The 17,876-nt window shown below is 38.5% G+C and overlaps 1 protein-coding gene across 1 annotated transcript in view; it reads left to right on the forward strand.

Annotated features, from left to right (window-relative positions):
• Positions 1-17,876, forward strand: part of DMXL1 (Dmx-like 1) — a 280,448-nt gene that overhangs the window by 43,782 nt on the left and 218,790 nt on the right. Inside the window, exons 3-4 of the mRNA XM_006873194.1 lie at positions 10,330-10,401; positions 14,964-15,042. Of these exons, the coding sequence (XP_006873256.1) occupies positions 10,330-10,401; positions 14,964-15,042 (151 nt within the window). The remainder of the gene's footprint in view (positions 1-10,329; positions 10,402-14,963; positions 15,043-17,876) is intronic.

Consider the following 17,876-nt stretch of genomic DNA (forward strand, 5'->3'; position numbering starts at 1 on the left):
ACAGGGTTTCCGAGGGTGTAAATCCTTACGGGAGTAGAAAGCCTCATCTTTCTCCCGCGGAGTGGCTGGTAGTTTCGAACCACTGACCTTAAGGTTCTCAGCCCGATTCGTAACCACTACGCTACCCATCCATAAGTATAGGTAAAGTTTACCAAATTGTAGCAAATTGCTCTTTTTTTCCTTTTCTTTCTTCATCTAGTCAACTTCTGATCATCCAGCCATTGAAGACAGGTCAAGTGGGTACTATCTATCTGCAAGTATGGGTGTTCTTGTGCATATCCCCTCATTTCATATCACTGGATGTTTCACTCTCAGCTCTAGTCTTCTGTGGCCATGTCCCTGTCTCTGGGCCTAGGAGTCCCCAGGTCTTGCCATACTGGTGGCCAGCCAGGTCTCAACCCAGGTTGACAGGAGTCTATTGAATGTGGTTTGACTTAGCTCACAATTTCATGGCTGTTTTACCCCCACTTCCGCTTATCAGTAGACCAACATCGTCAGCCAGAAGACCACATGCCTACTCGTGTATTTCCCTTGAATGTTAGTCTTAGAAGGGGGTTTGCCCTGAGGGGACTCTACTGCTTGCCTTGATGGTTCCCTGGCGAACTCGTTGCTTGTTCTTGTAATAGTCACTCAGACTGCCATTACTGTTTTTTATTTTTCCTGCTGGTCTTCCTTTCAACAAGTATCTTCTGTCCACTCCAGGCTAGTCTGCTTGTCCTTCAAGTGAAAATTCCCCACCTAAGTGGATTCTGTGTGGGGACCAGGATTTTACCTATGGTCTTAATGCAATGCAAAGGCTCCTCAGAAGTCTCCTTCACTGGGCAATTTCTAGCCCCAGTTTAGGTATTCCAATTAGTTATAGGCTGAAGACCGACTTACAAGCTTTCTATGGTGATGTTTCTGGCTATTTCTTTCTCGCCCCCTCAAGTTGTCTATTTTACAATAGTAGGCAAGGGAAACCAACATTCAAAAACAGCCAATCATCTTAACATTATTTCTCCTTTTTTATCTATTTAAACCATGCCTCAATCCCTGTATCTCAGAGCCCTGTTTTTCCAAGGTTGAGCATGTTGTTGTTGTTGTTGTTAAGTGCCATTGAGTCGGGTCCGACCCATAGCGACCCTGTACAGGGTTTCCGAGGGTGTAAATCTTTACGGGAGTAGAAAGCCTCATCTTTCTCCCGCGGAGCGGCTGGTAGTTTCGAACCGCTGACCCTAAGGTTCGCAGCCCGATTCGTAACCACTACGCTACCAGAGCTCCTTTTTGAAACTCCCTTGTAATTACTACATAAACATTCAAAACCAGTAGAGTTGAACTAAAATGATGCAGTTGGCAGATTTTAGTGAAGAGGTGCCCATGACAGACAATTCTAAATGTACTCAGATTACATGCAAGGTTGAGCTTCGTAAGTATTCTGCTTACTACGCGATGCCCAACAACTGCAATCCACAGAGATTACTAAGCAGGAGGAAGGCTTTGTTGGAGATGGGGCTGCCTCATGAGGGGGCACCAATTGGGCCCAGCAGAGCCTGGGAAGTTTCACCTGTGGCTCTCCACTCGGGGGACCTGTGACAACATCACTAACCACTGTCCAACAGAGCTCCCTGTGTTAACACTGACATTTAGTGGACCCTTCAGAGGACCATCAGTCCATAAACCAAGCCCACTGCGGACTCACGGTGACCCTGGGGACAACCCCAGCAGAACCGTCCAGAGATCTTGCAAGGCTGGGGTCTGTAAGGAAGCAGACTGCCTCATCTTTCTCCCGTGAGAGGCTGGTGGATTCGAACCATTGAGCTGGTGGTTAGCGGCCAAGCTTTCACCCACTGCACCTCCAGGGCTCCTTGGAAACACCGACGGAGCCCACCAAAAGGCCATTAAGCTCTTGTGAGCTGCCTGTCATCAGGGAGATGGAGGCCTGGCAGTTTTCAGGTGGTCCACACACGCAAACCGGGAGATAGTCACCAAGATGAGCTCCGCTGACAAGGTCAGCGTCCAGTGAAAAGGACTCAGAAAAGCCCTGCCTACAGACAGCGCCTGCCATAAAGACATGAAGCACCGTCACTTCAATGGAAGCACACCATAAAGGCATTCGTCTGTGACAACTCCACAGACGCAAGGCATGATGGGACGCCAGGAGTTTGGGAACATGCTGGGCGTACTTGTGTCCTACATAGCCCATGCAAACCTGACTAAATGTTCTCCCATCCACCTGTTTTCCCATTCCCCTCCCCCTTCCTGTGTATTGCACCCCTCCAACACCCAAACTATCCTGTGTCTATTCCCTACACTGTGCTTCACCTTCCCTTCCCTTCCCTAGCTCCACTCCCTACAACCCAGTAACAAACAAATAAATTTTTTTTTCTTTCCCTTTTTGTGTGGGTACTTTTTCTTAAGCTTTTACAATAATGGTCCTGTGCAGTGTTTCTCCTTTTGTGACTAATTTCACTCAGCATAATGCCCTCAAGGTTCATCCTTGTTATGCAATGATTTTCAGCTTCCTTGTTGTTCTTCAAGGTAGCTTGAGATTCCATTGTATGTATATACCAAAGTTTGTTTATCCATTCTTCCATTGATGGTCACTTAGGTTGTCTCCATCTTTTTGCCATTGTAAATAGTGCTTCTAAGAGCATTGGTGTGCATACACCTACTCGTGATATGGCTGGTATTTCTTGTGGATACATACAACTTTCTGAGGAATCGCCATACTATTTTCCAGAGTGATAGAACCATTTTGCAATCCCACCAACAATGTAGCAGGGTCCCGGTCTCTCTACATCCTTGCCAGCATTTTCATTTTTTTTTTTTTTTAAAACAATCAGGGGCAATTCATACTTAGGCTATATAGTCTTTTAACTTCATTATTAAGTGTTTCAAATCTTCTTTTATTTCAGCAAGCATACTTGTGCCATCTGTATGTTGCATTTGTTAATGAGTCTTGGGTGGAAGACCCCCAAGAAGATGAATTAGCACAATGGCAACAGTAATGGGCTCAAGCATAGTTGCAATTTTGAGGATGATGTAGGACCAGGCGGAGTTTCGTTCTGTTGTACATAAAGTCACTATGCATCCCAACTTCAGAACAGACTAGAAGGCACCTAGTAACAACAAATGAGTCTTGCTGTAATCCTGATACCTCATTCTTCTTATAATCCATCTTCTTGGATTATTGCTCAGCTTGCAGATTGGATAAATATAATGAAAGGATACAATATTTATTCTGGTGTATAGTTTTCCTCATTTTAATCCATTCTGTATCCCTTTGTTCTGTTTGAACTACTTCGTCTTGGTCTATGTTGTATACACATTCCTCATGAGCACAATTAAGTGTTCTAGAATTCTTTAAAAGTTATCAACACAGTAAATGTCTTTGCACTGTCCTTGGGTTGCCACTAGATTTCCTGAGACTATTTATCTTTATTTATGTTGCTATTCCTTTGTTTTAAAAACACTTAGATTTCTATTACCTTGTAAAAGTTCAGATTGTTCACCTGGCATGAGGCCCTGCATATTGGGGCCCAAATCTGCCTCTTCGGTTTCCTGCCCATTATTATGCTATAGGGGATGCTGTCTTCTTGCCAAATTGGAGGTCATTCACCTCCAAAGATACTTGTTTCTTTTCATTTTTATATCTGTGCTCATGCTGCTTTCTATTCCTGAAGTAGAATATACACTGCCTTCTGAAATGCTGCCCATATTTTTCTTGTTGTTAAGTCCCACTGAGTCAGTTACAACTCACAGCAGCCCTGTCTAGAGTTTTTCAGGAGTGACTAGTGGATTTGAACTGCTAACCTCATGATTCAAAGCAATCTTGCTGTCCATTGCATTATCCTGCAATGCCACACCAGGACTCCTACCCATACTAAGGCACAAACTAAATATTCCCTCCCAGACTATTCTAGTACTAAGCCAACTTAGTACAATTGATTTCTATATTCTAAGAATTCCTCAGAACACTTTGAAAATATATCCATTAAAAGTTTCTTTTCCACTATTTGTATATCATATCCTCATCTCTTGCTCCATAAAAAAGATCATATGCTCTTATTTATCTGGGATTTTTTTCTCCTTCCTTTCCTTCCTCCCTTCTTTCCTGCCATTCTGCCTTTGTTTGGCTGTCTATCTAACTTCTAATGTTTTAATATTCTTCATTTGTGACTCACTCAATCTATGTTGTTGTTGTTAGGTACCGTTGAGTTGGTCCCAACCCATAGGGTTTCTGGGCTATATATTTTCACAGCAGTAGACAGCCTTATCTTTCTCCTGCTGGAGTGGCTGGTGGACTGAAACTGCTGACTTTGTGATTAGTAGTCCAGTTCTTATCCTACAGTGCCATCAGCATTCCCATACTCACACCATATAGTACCTTACAAAACAAAACTACAGTTGCCTTATAAAACAGAACCAGGGAACTAGGAAATGTTTCATTGATTTAAATGGAAACTTACAAGACACTCAGAATATTTTAAAAGTGTGCCTCTTTGGAAGTTCACAATGGAATATAACGTAAGGTTTATTTTTAAAACTGTAACTGTATGTCCACAGAATGTGAATAAAAACATAAATTTTTAGATGCTGTGCTTCCTGCTTATCTAATCAGTCACAAGACCTTCTTTTAAGCCCTCTTCTTCAGTAGTAGGCACTTTTGAGCTGTCCTAAATCTGTTCAATTCTTTGCTTTTCCAATGCCACTAGGTTGGTCTTTGTCATAGTCATACTTACCTATAAATGCTGCAGTAGCTTCTTAACTGTCTTCTTACTTCAACCCACCCTAATTTATTCTTCACACAGAAATCAGAATGATCTTGTTCTTAAGTATTAATCGGTTTACACACAGACTTAAACTAATGGTAAAACCTTTCATGACTTCATATTTCATTTAAAATAGAATCTGAACTCCTTCATATGGCCTAGAAAACACTTCACAATATGATTCCTACCCACTTCCTCCCTTTCCATTCTTTTATTCATCATTTCCACAACAGCTCACTAATTCAGCCACAATACCTTTTTTGAAAAATTATGAGTTTTTCCCATTTCAGGACCTTTGCATGTTTGCTTCAGAATCTTCACTGAGTTCCATACAGCCTTGGTCCCTTGTCCCATACACCAGTCAAGAAGATTTTAGTCAAGCAGACTTTCCTTCTTGTATTCTGTTAATCCTTTATTAGGAAACTGCATTTGATTATAACTGGAACAGTACTAGATATAGTGTTGGCTTTATTAACATTGTGAAAAAAGAAACAATTGCTTCTGTTATAAATTGTATTTTTGACTCCCATTTTTAGTAAATGCATATTTCTTGTATTCAACTATGCTAAATGATAATTCTTGCCATTTTTCTAGTGTCTTTCAGCTTACAGATGCTTTTTAATTACACTATTTCAATTGATATTACATAATATAGAGAATTTATGAAATATAGAGAAGTGTTATTCCCATCTACTGATTAAATATAAATATAAGTATATACACCTAAAGAGCTCTGGTGGCACTGCGGGCTATGCGTTGGGCTGTTACTGTAAGGTCATCAGTTCAAACCCACCAACCAATCTGTGGGTGAAAGATGTTTGCTCCTGTAAAGATTTACAGTCTTGGAAACACTATCCAGGGTCACTATGAGTTAGAATGAACTCAGTGGCATTGGGTTCTGGGTTACCATGCCCAAGAGCACATGGTAGTTAAGATTTGAATGCAGTTCTTGACTAAAGGATATCAGGTTATAAGCCTTCTTCATAACTTAGTGTTCATAGTGCTTTGTAGCTTTAATCAAATTCTAGTTGCTGTTTCTAAGTCTAACTGTCATGTATAGTATTTAGCATGAGTTCTGGTGGTTGAATTTTTTTTGACTTGTTCTTTCTTAAATGTCTCTAATCTTGGTAACTCCTATTGTGGTGTTACGGGTTAATGCTCTGGACTGCAAAATCGGTTTGAACCACAAGATCGGTGGTTCATATTCACCAACTGCTTCTCGGAAACCCTATACAGGATTGCTATGGGTCGGAACCAAGTTGACAGCACTTAACAACAAAAACAACACTATAGATGCTAGGACCCAGATTTGCTTTATTCAGAAAGCATTCATTTATATTACAGAGCAGAGAATGTTCTTTGTTCCCTTCGGAAGTACACTTGTTTGTGAAGCTTTTTTCATGCCTTGAAAAGAAAGCATTCATATTGTATTTGAAATTTTACTTGCTATAAGGACCCTATAAGAGAAACCTGCAAGTTCAAATCTGGTCAGTGTCAAGATAAATAGAAGAATGTTAGATTTGTAAAAAGTTTTTAGTAACGAATGTTGTTATTCTTAAGTGCTGTAGAGTTGGTTCCAACTCATAGTGACCCTGTATAAGGATTCTGAGGCTTTTTAAAATCTTTGCAAGAGGAGAAAGGAGAATGCCTCATCTTTCTCCCTTGGAGCGGTTGGTGGCCTTGAACCACTGGCCTTATCCTATGGATAGTAAATTATTTATAATTATACGTGTATTCATATATATAATCTGAATGCTAAATATATTTGTATGTGCATACATATGTTCTATAGCCTGAATTGTTTTTATGTCCTTGGCATTGAGGAATCCTGATCTGGCACTGTAGGATAAGCACTCAGCCGCAAGGTTGGTTTGAATTGCAAGGCTGTCAGTTCAAACTCACCAACTATTCCTCGGAAACACTAAATAGGGTCCCTGTGCGTTGGAACCAACTTGACGGCACTTAACAACAGCTAGGCTTTGAGTCAATAAAAATATTTGACTACCATTTAGCATGAGAGCTTGGTGGCTCCATATAGTATTTAATAACACCCACCTATAGTAGACATGAGATCTGTGAAGGTCACACAGTTTTTCTGACCTTTATTACTTCTTCATGAAAATGGAATCATAATAACTGCTCTAGCTAGCTTACTGAGTTGTGGAAATCAGTTTAAATTTTATAGGGAAAGTATTGTGTAAGATGTGAAGTCTTTTGCAGATGTAAGCTCTTTAGTATTTCAGTCACTATTTGCATATTACAAGGGAAAGTGATCTATTTTTAACTGTGCAAAACTGATCTGAAAACTCATTTTTTAATCATGTGAATTTCCTTATCTTAAAATTGTGTTAAGATATATATAACAAAACATTTGCCAGTTCAATAATTTTTAGATGTGTAATTTAGTGACATTGATCACATTTATCATATTATGCAACTGTAATAGTTATAATTATAAGTGTAACAATAATTATACCACTGTCTCTTTCCACATTTTTCTACCACCAAGGAGTGCCTTCCCCATATTCCTCTCCATCCCACCTGTCTAACTACTGATTAACATAGTTTCTATACATCTTCCTATTTCATATAAGTGGGATCGTGCAATATTTATCCTTTTGTAACTGGCTTATTTCACTCAGCATGCTTTCAAGGTTAATCCATATTGTAGCATGTGCAAGGGATACTACAAAAAGTTCATGGGAAAATGGAATTTTTCTGCAAACTTTTGGAATTCCCCTCATATCAGGACTTCATTTCTCTTCATGGCTAAGTAATACTTCAATTTATGTAGATACCACATTTTGTTTATCCATTCATCTGTTGATAAATATTTAGGTTGTTTTTACTTTTTAGCAATTGTGAATGGAGTCCTGGTGTGGCGCTATGGGATAATGCACTGGACTGCAAGGTCAGTTTTCACCATAAGGTTGGCAGTTCAAACCCACCAGCAGCTCCTCAGAAACCCTGTACAGAATCACTATGATTCGGAACCATTTGGCAGCATGTAACAACAATTATGAATAGTGCTGCATTGAACATTGGTATACAGGTTTCTGTTTGTATTCCTCCTTTCACTTCTTTTGGATATGTCTAAAGGGGCTTCAAAAAGTTGGTGGGAAAAAATGTAATTGAAAGATGTGGAAATTTTCCACAAACTTTTTGAAGCCTCCTTATATATGTTGTGGTTGTTAAGTGCCCTTGAAATGGTTTTGATCCATTAGCGACCCTGTTTATGGTTTCCAAAGACTGGCTGGTGAGCTTGACCCACCAACTTTGTGGTTCAAACCTACTTTGCAGTCCAGCACATTAACCCACAGCACTGCACCAGGACTCCTTCTTACATATAACTGAGTATATGGAGCCCTGGTGTGGCACTGTTAGATAAGCACTGGGCTGCTAACCTCAAGGTCAGTAGTTAAAACCCACCAGCTGCTCCTCGGAGAACCTGTATGGGTTCATTATGAGTTAGAACTGACTCTAGCACTTAATGACAACAGATATAACTAGGATTGGGATTGCTGGGTCATGATTCTGTTTAACTTTTTGATGAACTGCCAAACTGTTTTCCACAGTGAGTGTACCATTTTTCATTCCCACCAAATGAAGGTTCTAGTTTCTTTACATCTTTGTCAACACCTGTAAATTTTTATTGTGAAGTAGGTGAACATTTTATAGAGCTGATAACTGGTTTTACAATCAATAATTAAGACATTATTAAAACAAACAAAATACATATCTTGGATTTTCCTTTTTTTAAAAAAATCTTAGTCATTTTAGTAGGTATGAAGTGATATCTCATTGTGGTTTGAATTGCATCTCCCTACATTCTGGTAATGTAGTGGATTATGAACTGAGCTGCTAACCACAGGGTCAATAGTTTGAAACTACCAGTCAGTCCACTGGAGAGAGATGAGGCATTCTGCTCCCATTAAGATTTACAGGCTTGGAAACCCTACAAAGGGTCACTATGAGGTCGGAACAGACTCAGTGGCACACTACCACCACCATCACCACCACCAATGGCATTTTCATTTTGCTATTTGTATATCCTCTTTTAAGAAATGCCTTTTCAAGATTTTTGCACATTTTTTCACTTGAGATGCTTTGTCTTTGTGTTGTTAAATTATAGTTGTTGTTGTTGTTGTTGTTAAGTGCCATGGAGTCGGTTCTGACTCATAGCGACCCTGTACAGGGTTTCCGAGGCTGTAAATCTTTACGGGAGCAGAAAGCCTCATCTTTCTCTCGCGGAAAGTCTGGTAGTTTCGAACTGCCAACCTTGAGGTTCGCAGCCCGATTTGTAACCACTACGCTACCAGAGCACCTTAAACACGATATGTTACATCCATAAAAGCCTTAAAAAACAGAAAAAACATTATTTGATCAAGATCGGGTATTGCCCTTATTGTTTATAATAGCCGAAGTCTTAAAAGGCAAAATGACACATGTACACTGGCAGTGAGCACTGCTGATGAGGACATGTTCCTGCCGTTACAATAATGCTGTCGTTTGTCACTGAGAAACTCTGCCCGTATTCAGCGGAATATATTAAACCCTTATTAGATATATCGTTCCCCCAGTTTTTCTTCTAATCTATAGCTTGTCTCTTCACTTTGTTGATAAAGTACTTTGATGAATAGTTTTTAATTTTTATGAAGTTTCAGTGGTTACGAATCGGGCTGCAAACTGCAAGGTCAGCAGTTGGAAACTACCAGTTGTTCCACGGGAGAAAGATGAGGCTTTCTGCTCCCATAAAGATTTACAGCCTTGGAAACCCTGTACAGGGTCGCCATGAGTTGGAACTGACTCCACAGCACATAACAATAATAGCAACCTATTTATTTAATTTGCTGCTAGTGCTGTTGATATCATATGTAAGAATCCATTCATTGTTAAAACCTAGGTTCTGATATAATATTCCTGTGATTTTTAAATCATGGTCAATTTCCATATTTGATGTTGAATTCATCTGTATGTTTTCTTTGAGGAATGGATTTAGTGTTTACTATATACATTGAAAGATGAGGCTTCCTACTCCCGTAAAGAGTTACACCCTCGGAAACCCTGTACAGGGTCGCTATGGGTCGGAACTGACTCGACGGCACTTAACAACAACAACATATACATTGAAGTGCTGATATGGCACTATAGGATAAGCACTGAAATACTTACCACAAGGTCAGGGTTCAACCACTAGCCGTTCCTCAGAAACCCTATACAGGGTTGCTGTGAGTCAGAACTGACTCAACAGCACTTAACAACAATATGCATCTTAAGTATAGTTACTGTTTTATCAATGTGATTCAGATCCTCAAAATAAGTCTTTTAGGAAGATAGCATTATGCATATTATACATAAAGGTAGGGGAACTGAGGTTTAGAGAGGTTAACTTGGTAGTCACCTTGTTAGTAAGTGATCATGGTGGGAAATGACTGTTTCCAAAACCAGTATTCATTCACTAGATCATTGGATGAAATTGTGTGTGGGTGTGCTCATAGTTAATGTGGTAGTATTCATTTGATTCTTTGAATTGTAAGTTAATATATACATAATATGTTTTCTTTTTTTTTTTTTTAAGATCGCAGCATCCTATGGAAAAGTTATCTCTGTTTTTGAACCAATTAACCCACCGAAGGAAAAGAAAAATTTGGTCAGTAATTTATTGTGTTTCTTTTAGAAATTAAAATTTCTTAAGAATCAAAAGATATTTTCAAAGTACAATATTAAATCTTGAAGACAGACCACGTCATGTAAAAAGCATATTTAAATGTTTCATTGAAAGAGAATTAAACTAAATAATGCATGTAAATTGTGATGCAATACTTTACTTTTTTTCTTTCTGATACCCTTTTATTTTATAATAAATATTTGAAGAGTCAGTACCTAGAGTTTGACAGTTACTTTATTGCAAATCAAACACCATGGTTCAACCATATATGGCAGTTTATTGTTTTTATAATTTGCCTTTATACAGTTTTTCTACCTTTTCTTTTCCTGATTATATTGTTCTAAAGGAGTCCTGGTGTGGCATTGTAGTATAAGCACTGGCCTGCTAATCACAAGGTCAACAGTTCAAACCCACCAGCCACTTCTTGGAAACCCTATAAGGGTTGCTATGAGATGAAACTGACTAGATGGCACTTAACAATTGGTCTTAAGGTCACATGTCTTAATTGCAAAGTCTTAACATACCCCTCCGAGTCCTGGTGTGGCGCTGTGGGATAAAGTACTGGACCAAAAGGTCGATTTGAACCATAAAGTTGGAGTTCAAACTCAACATCTGTTCCTTGGAAACCCGATACAGCGTTGCTATGATTTGGAACTGACTCGATGGCACTTATCAACAACAACAGCAGCATACCTCTAGAAGTTACTTTCTTGTATTACATTATTACTATTAATAAGTCAGGTTTTTCATTATAAATAAATTATATTTGGAAATAGTTCAGAAGGCTGCCTGAAGCAATAGTGAGTACATATTAGGGTTATGTAGTAGATCTCACAGGTGCTTTTATCCTCCTAAGTATAACCAATGGGCCAGGTCTCTGGTAGCATAGTGGTTACACATTGGGCTGCTCACCGCAAGGTCAGCAGTTCAAAACTACCAGCTGTTCCATGGGAGAAAGATGAGGCTTTGCTCCCGTAAAGATTCACAGCCTCAGAAACCCTGTACAGGGTCGCTATGAGTCAGAACCGACTCCACGGCACATAACAACAGCAACAACAACATAAAATATTATATTAATGCTTTAATTTCTGTGAAAGAGGGTCAGTGTAGTGTAGTCAAAATTGCATTGCATTAAGAGTCAAAGAACTGGTTTCTGTTTCTGAAACTGTGTAGCTATCTAAAAACTCTTTCCACTACTCATCTGTCAGTTTGTCATACTGAGGTGGCTTGAGTTGCTGTGATTCAGAAAGCTATGCCACCAGTGTTTTAAATACCAGCAGGATGACCTATGGTGGACAGGTTTCAGATGAGCTTCTAGACAAGACAGACTAGGAAGAAGGAGTGACGAACTACTTCTGAATATTTAGTCACTGAAAACCTTATGAATAGCAGAGAAACACTGTCAGATATAGTGCCGGAAAATGAGCCCCTTAGGTTGTAAGGCACTCAAAACTGACTCTATAGCACCTTACAACAATAACAAAGAGACTCTTTGCTTAACTTTGAAACTAATTATCTATTCGTCTTGTGTATATTGTAGGATTCATGATGTCAGATACAGTGTAGAAATGTTTTAATTGTAAAAATTAAATGGTGTTTTTATAATAGAAGTATTTTAAGATTGTGTACCTTTTGATAATTTTCATATTTTAACTTGGCTCAATAGTATTTTACAAATTCTCTCTGATGTAGTTTGTGTAGCAATTATTTATCTTTTACAAATTGGGTAGCCGAGGCACAAAGAAAATAAGTGACTTGGCCAGTAAAACAGTCTTAGCCTAGCCACAGAACTTAGACTGACACCAGCTTTGTTGATTCATAGGTGTGAGCATTCTTTTCCGTACCTTGTGTTAATGAAAAAAGGTTCTTTGGGTTAATTAATAGATATCTTTAAAATTTATGGATAGAATGTCCACAGTTCTCCCAGTATCTATTTGTGTTTATATATTACCTAAAGAATAAAGGTTTTTGTAGACTTATGAATTAAGTCTTAAAGATAGGACTAAAAGTAAAATCAAGTGAATAGTAGAAGCACCCACAGCAATATATTACAAACAATACTCAGTGTTTGTTGAATGAAATAACTAACTTCTAAAAATCAGTGATATAGTAAAATGCCTTTATTAGTAAGGGTGCACATTTTCTCTTTTATTTATTATAATTCAGTATAATAGTCAAATGTCAAAGATCAACAAGAGGCTGGTTTATTGCTATGCAGTACTAGCTTTGGATGGTGGTGGTGGTGGTTAGACTTCTAAAACAAAAACAATAATGAAGGGGAAAACTGGGTCAAATGGAAGAATTAGAAAATGCACAAATCTTTAAACCCAGAAGATAGTCTGAGAGAATGTTTAGATTCTCATATAAAAGATATTACTCCCAAATGGGAGTGTAGTTAATTGTACAGTCTAGAAACAGAGGACCGTAGGACCATCAAGGGAGAAGAGCACGAGCGGAATGTGGGACCCCATCCAGAGAAGCAACGACACCAGAGATGGAGGCAGAGATGAAGACATGGAGAGAGGGAGCAGCTGAGGACTCTAGAAGACTTATAGCAAGAGAGGGACTGAGTGCTGGTGGCCAGGAGGCAGACTTGCAGAATGTGCCCTTTGGTTGTTTAAATTATTATATATTCCTAAATGATTTTGTGTACATCTCCCCATACCCCCACCCCCAGAAAAAGAAAAGAAAAACAGAGGGAATGGAAGCAAATAACTGGTGAATGATGATGCATGGATGAGTTTGTAATCATTGCAGTGAAACAGTGTTGTAAAGCCAATGTTCTCCCATGTAAACTATCACTCAGTTCACAATAAAAATAAATTTTTAAAAAGATATTACTCCCTTTTCTTTGTATATTCTGGAATATTCTTTTAAGGCAACAACTCTTCAAAGAGAGATGTATTCCAGAATCACTGGTAGATATGCATGTCCATACACTACCCTGCAGATTTCTAAATCTCTAGGCTTCAAGTTGTGCCCAGGCACTGGTATGGGGGACCTCAAAAGTTTGTGGAAAAATTATCTTTCAGTTTCATGTGTCCACAAAATTTTGAAGTCCTTTCATATTTCTAGTTCTAGAGGGGTGTTTGATATACACTGTAATTGAGAGCTATTCCTGTAAGACTGCTTTTTTAAAGCATATTTTGCAGGCCACCCATATCAAAATCATTTGGGATTATTATTTTTTGTTTAAATTGCCCTTTATGGACCCTTTGAAACTGAATCCTTTGTCATGGGTCATGGGAATTTTAATTTTTAAAAAATCTCAGATTATTGTTAGTTGTGCTAAAGTTTGAGAGTCATTATATTTGGAGAGAGTTTTGGGGTTTTATTAGTTAGTAAAAGGAGCTCTGGTAGTGTAGTGGTTACGAATCGGGCTGCTAACCTCAAGGTCGGCAGTTTGACACTACCAGCTGTTCCGTGGGAGAAAGATGAGGCTTTCTGCTCCCATAAAGATTTGCAGCCTCGGAAACCCTGCGCAGGGTCACTGTGAGTCAGAACTGACTCCACGGTACTTAACAACAACAAGTTGGACTCAATACCTAAATTTAAAAAGAAAATGAAATAGAAGAAAAAATGTAGTAAAGGTAAATTTACATGCATCTATATATATAAGTATATAGATGGAGTCCTGGGTGGCGCTGTGGGCTAATGCGTCAGACTGCAAAGTTATTTGAACTGCAATGTTGGTGGTTCACGCTCACCAGCTGCTCCTATACAGGGTCACTATGAATCAGAGTCAGCTTGATGGCACTTAACAACAACAACAACATATATATATAGATGGTATGACACTGTAGGATGAACACTGAACTGCTAGCTGCAAGGTTAGAGTTCAAACCCACCAGCTGCTCCTTGGAAACCGTATGCAGGGTTGTTATAACTTGGAATCGACTTGATGGCAGTTAACAACACCAACAACATGTATTTATGAATGGGTGTTCTGTGTCACAATGTAACATGTATTTTTTTTTTTTTTTCAGACAAAAAATATGAAAAATACTAGTTTAAGGAATAGATTGGCTTTTTGTTGTTGTTAGGTGCTGTAGAGTCGATTTTGACACAGGGCAGCAATTAAATAATATTAAGGAAGTGTTAGAGCTCTTATTATGAATTTTCCTACATCCCATCATGATACCCAGATGGGGAAATTTTTTTTTTTTTTTTTTAAAGAGAAGGAAACCCCAAGTAGCAGAGCCCCAGACACACATTTAAAATTAAATCTCTGACTGTAACTAATAATACAAATAATTATTATGATTTTAAAAGTCTGAGGTTGTTTAAGGTAGCATATGCTTACTTGCCATATTCTAAGAGACAGATGTTGAAACTCTAGCATGGATAATCTATCACTAATTTCCTCCTCCATCACATATTTCTTATTTATATCATCACTGAATTGACCATGTTGCTCTTAAAAATGACTGCATGTATTATTATAAAATATTATTATAAAAATAAGAAGCCTGAATGTATGTGTTTTATAGATAAAAAAAGATACCAGTAATAATTGGGTAAATTACTTTTTCTTTAAATTGTAGGAACCATATAGTCAGTGGCAAAAAACTGGCCAAATTTTTCTGGAGTCAATAGCACACAATATAACTTGGGATCCCACAGGTAAGAAAACAAGCAGAACTAATTGGAATATCACTTGCCTCGACTATTGGTTTTATTACTGTCACATATTTTATTTCTGCTATGTACGATACTATGGAGAATACAAAGGTAAGTGAAACAAGATGATACCCTTTTAGAATTTATTTTGCAATGAAACCAATATGAACTATAATAGATGAAAGAATATGCTAAGTGCTGTAATAGGAATACATATTTTTGGGGGAAAGAGACATTCTCTCTGGTTTATTAAAGAGTGTTTCATATGAGAATAGATTTTAACAATGGGAATGGGGTGGCATGGAAGAGGGAAAAAGAAGTGAATTCTAAGAAGAAATAATGTGTATTTGTACATATCCATTATGTATTTCTGAATTTAAAAACCATCCAGAAACTTTAAACATCTATCATTGATAGCCTATGACTTTATGGGTCAGGAATTATTTTAGGAAGTGGGAATGATTCATCTCTGTTATATGTGGTATTGCTTAAAGTAGCTAGGAGATCCAAGAAAGACTTCACTCATGTATCGGGAACATTGATGCAGGCTGGCTATTGGGATGCCATTTCCCCTCTGTGTGGCCCCTCTCCTTGTGGGGCTCACCCTCTCTTATATGGCCTCTCTAGTAGGGTAGACTTGATTTTTAACATGATAGCTAGATGCTGAGAAGGAAAGCAGAAATTACAAGTCCTCATAGTTTTGTCTTGGAAGTTCCTGAATGTTTTTCCTACCACATTATATGGCCAGAGCAAGTCACATAACTATTTCATAGTCAAGGAATGAGATAAATTGATTACATCTCTTTTTTCTTGTTAAGTTTTTATTGTGAATTTTGTGATCATTTCCATGGAAGAACATTAGCTTTACATTCATCCTATCTTATTTCATTTCACTGCAATGACTACAATCTCCTCCATGCATCATCAGACAAACAAAGGGTACACACTACAAGCCTGCCCCCCAAGTCGTCAGCACATAGCCCCTCTCACTCCCTGAGTTTAAAGTCCCCAGCTGCTCCATCTCTCCACGTCATCTTCTCTGCCTCTATCTCTGACATCACTGCTTATCTGGACAGGGTCCCACACTTCTCTCTTCTCCATTGATGGTTCAAGGGACCACCGCTCCTGGACTGCAAAATCAACCACTCCCCTCCTTTTGTTACAAAACATCTATCTTTACCTTTCGAACATTCACAGTCAGTCCTGATAGCAGTCATTCACTATTGAATCACACGTATCTTATCCCCATCTCCTTTCATCAGCCTCGTCCACACAGATTGGAACCCACTCAGTGAAGAGTCTACCTTTCCCCGCATGCTCTGGAACTAGGCTCCCTATTGAAAGCTTGTAAGCCAGTAACTTGTTGCCTTTGTAGCCGCCCCCCCCCCCCCCCATTTTGGGTTGCCTATCCTTGTCGGAATGATCCTAGCTGTAAAGATTTTCCCTCCTTTGACCCTACTGCATCAACAAGCACAGGTCAAGTTCATCAGATTGTAGCGGATTATTCCTCTTCTTTCTTTCTCTAGTCGAGTTCTGATCATCCAGCCATTGAAGCCAGGTCAAAGTATGGATGTTCTTGTGCATCTCCCCTCACTTCATATCAGCTGGATGCTTCACACTCTGCTCTAGTCCTCTGTGGCCATATCCCTGTTCCTGAGCCTAAGAGTCACCAGGTCTCATCATACTGCTGGTTAACCAAGTCTCAATCCAGGTTAACAGTAGTCTATTGAATGTGGTCACACTTAACTAACAACTTCATCACTGTTATTCCCCCCACGTTCCCTTATTGATGACCAACATGGTCAGCAGCAAGCCCATATGCCTGCTCGTGTATTACCCTTGAGATTTAGTCCTGGAAGGGAGTTTAATTTAATTTCTTCTATTATTCAGTCACTTTTCAGCAGGGTGTTATTCAGTTTCCATGTAGTCAACTTTATTTCCTTGGTCTTCTTTTTATTGATTTGTAGTTTTATTGCACTGTGGTCTAAAAAGATGCTTTGTAGTATTTTGATGCTTGTAAATTTATGGAGTCCTGCTTTGTGACCTAACACATGGTCAATTCTGGAGACTGTCCCATGTGTACTGGAAAAGAATGTGTATTTGCTGTTGTTGGGTTGAATGCTCTGTACACATCTATGAGGTCAAGTTGGCTGACTCTGCTGTTTAGTTCCTCTGTATCATTTTCAAGTTTCTTTTTGGTTGTTCTATCCCATTTCGTAAGTGGCGTATTAAAATCTCCCACTGTAGTTGTAGTTTTATCTGTTTCTTTATTCAATTCTAGTAGGGTTTGATTTATATATCTTGGTGTTCTTTCATTGGGAACATAGATGTTAATTATGGTTATGTCATCTTGCTCAAATGACCCTTTAAACATGAGATAGTGTCCGTCTTTATCTCTTATGCTGATTTTTGCCTTAAAGTTTATTTTATATGAGATTAGTATTGTCATTCCTGCTTGTTTTATATTTCAATTAGCTTGGTATATTTTTTTCCATACTTTAACTTTTAGTCTGTTTTTGTCTTTGTATGTGTGTCTTTTGCAGGCAAAATATTGAAGGGTCTTGTTTTCTTATCCATTCTGCCACTCTCTGTCTCTTCACTGGTTCATTTAATCCATTGAATGAATAATTGCTGTCATTATGTTAATTTTTATGGTGCTGTTCATTCCTTTGTTCTGCATGTCTTCTTGTGCTGAGTGCATGTTTTTTGTGCTAATTCTTTTTTTTTTTCCATTAAATGTTTTTATTTTGGATTGAGTGAAAGTTTACAGGGCACATCATCAGCTTCACATTCAACCATTCATATAGCTTGTTTCATTACATTGATTATTATCCCCT

The sequence above is a fragment of the Chrysochloris asiatica genome, unplaced genomic scaffold, assembly GCF_000296735.1.
Source record: "Chrysochloris asiatica unplaced genomic scaffold, ChrAsi1.0 scaffold00228, whole genome shotgun sequence".
Taxonomy (NCBI): Eukaryota; Metazoa; Chordata; class Mammalia; order Afrosoricida; family Chrysochloridae; genus Chrysochloris; species Chrysochloris asiatica.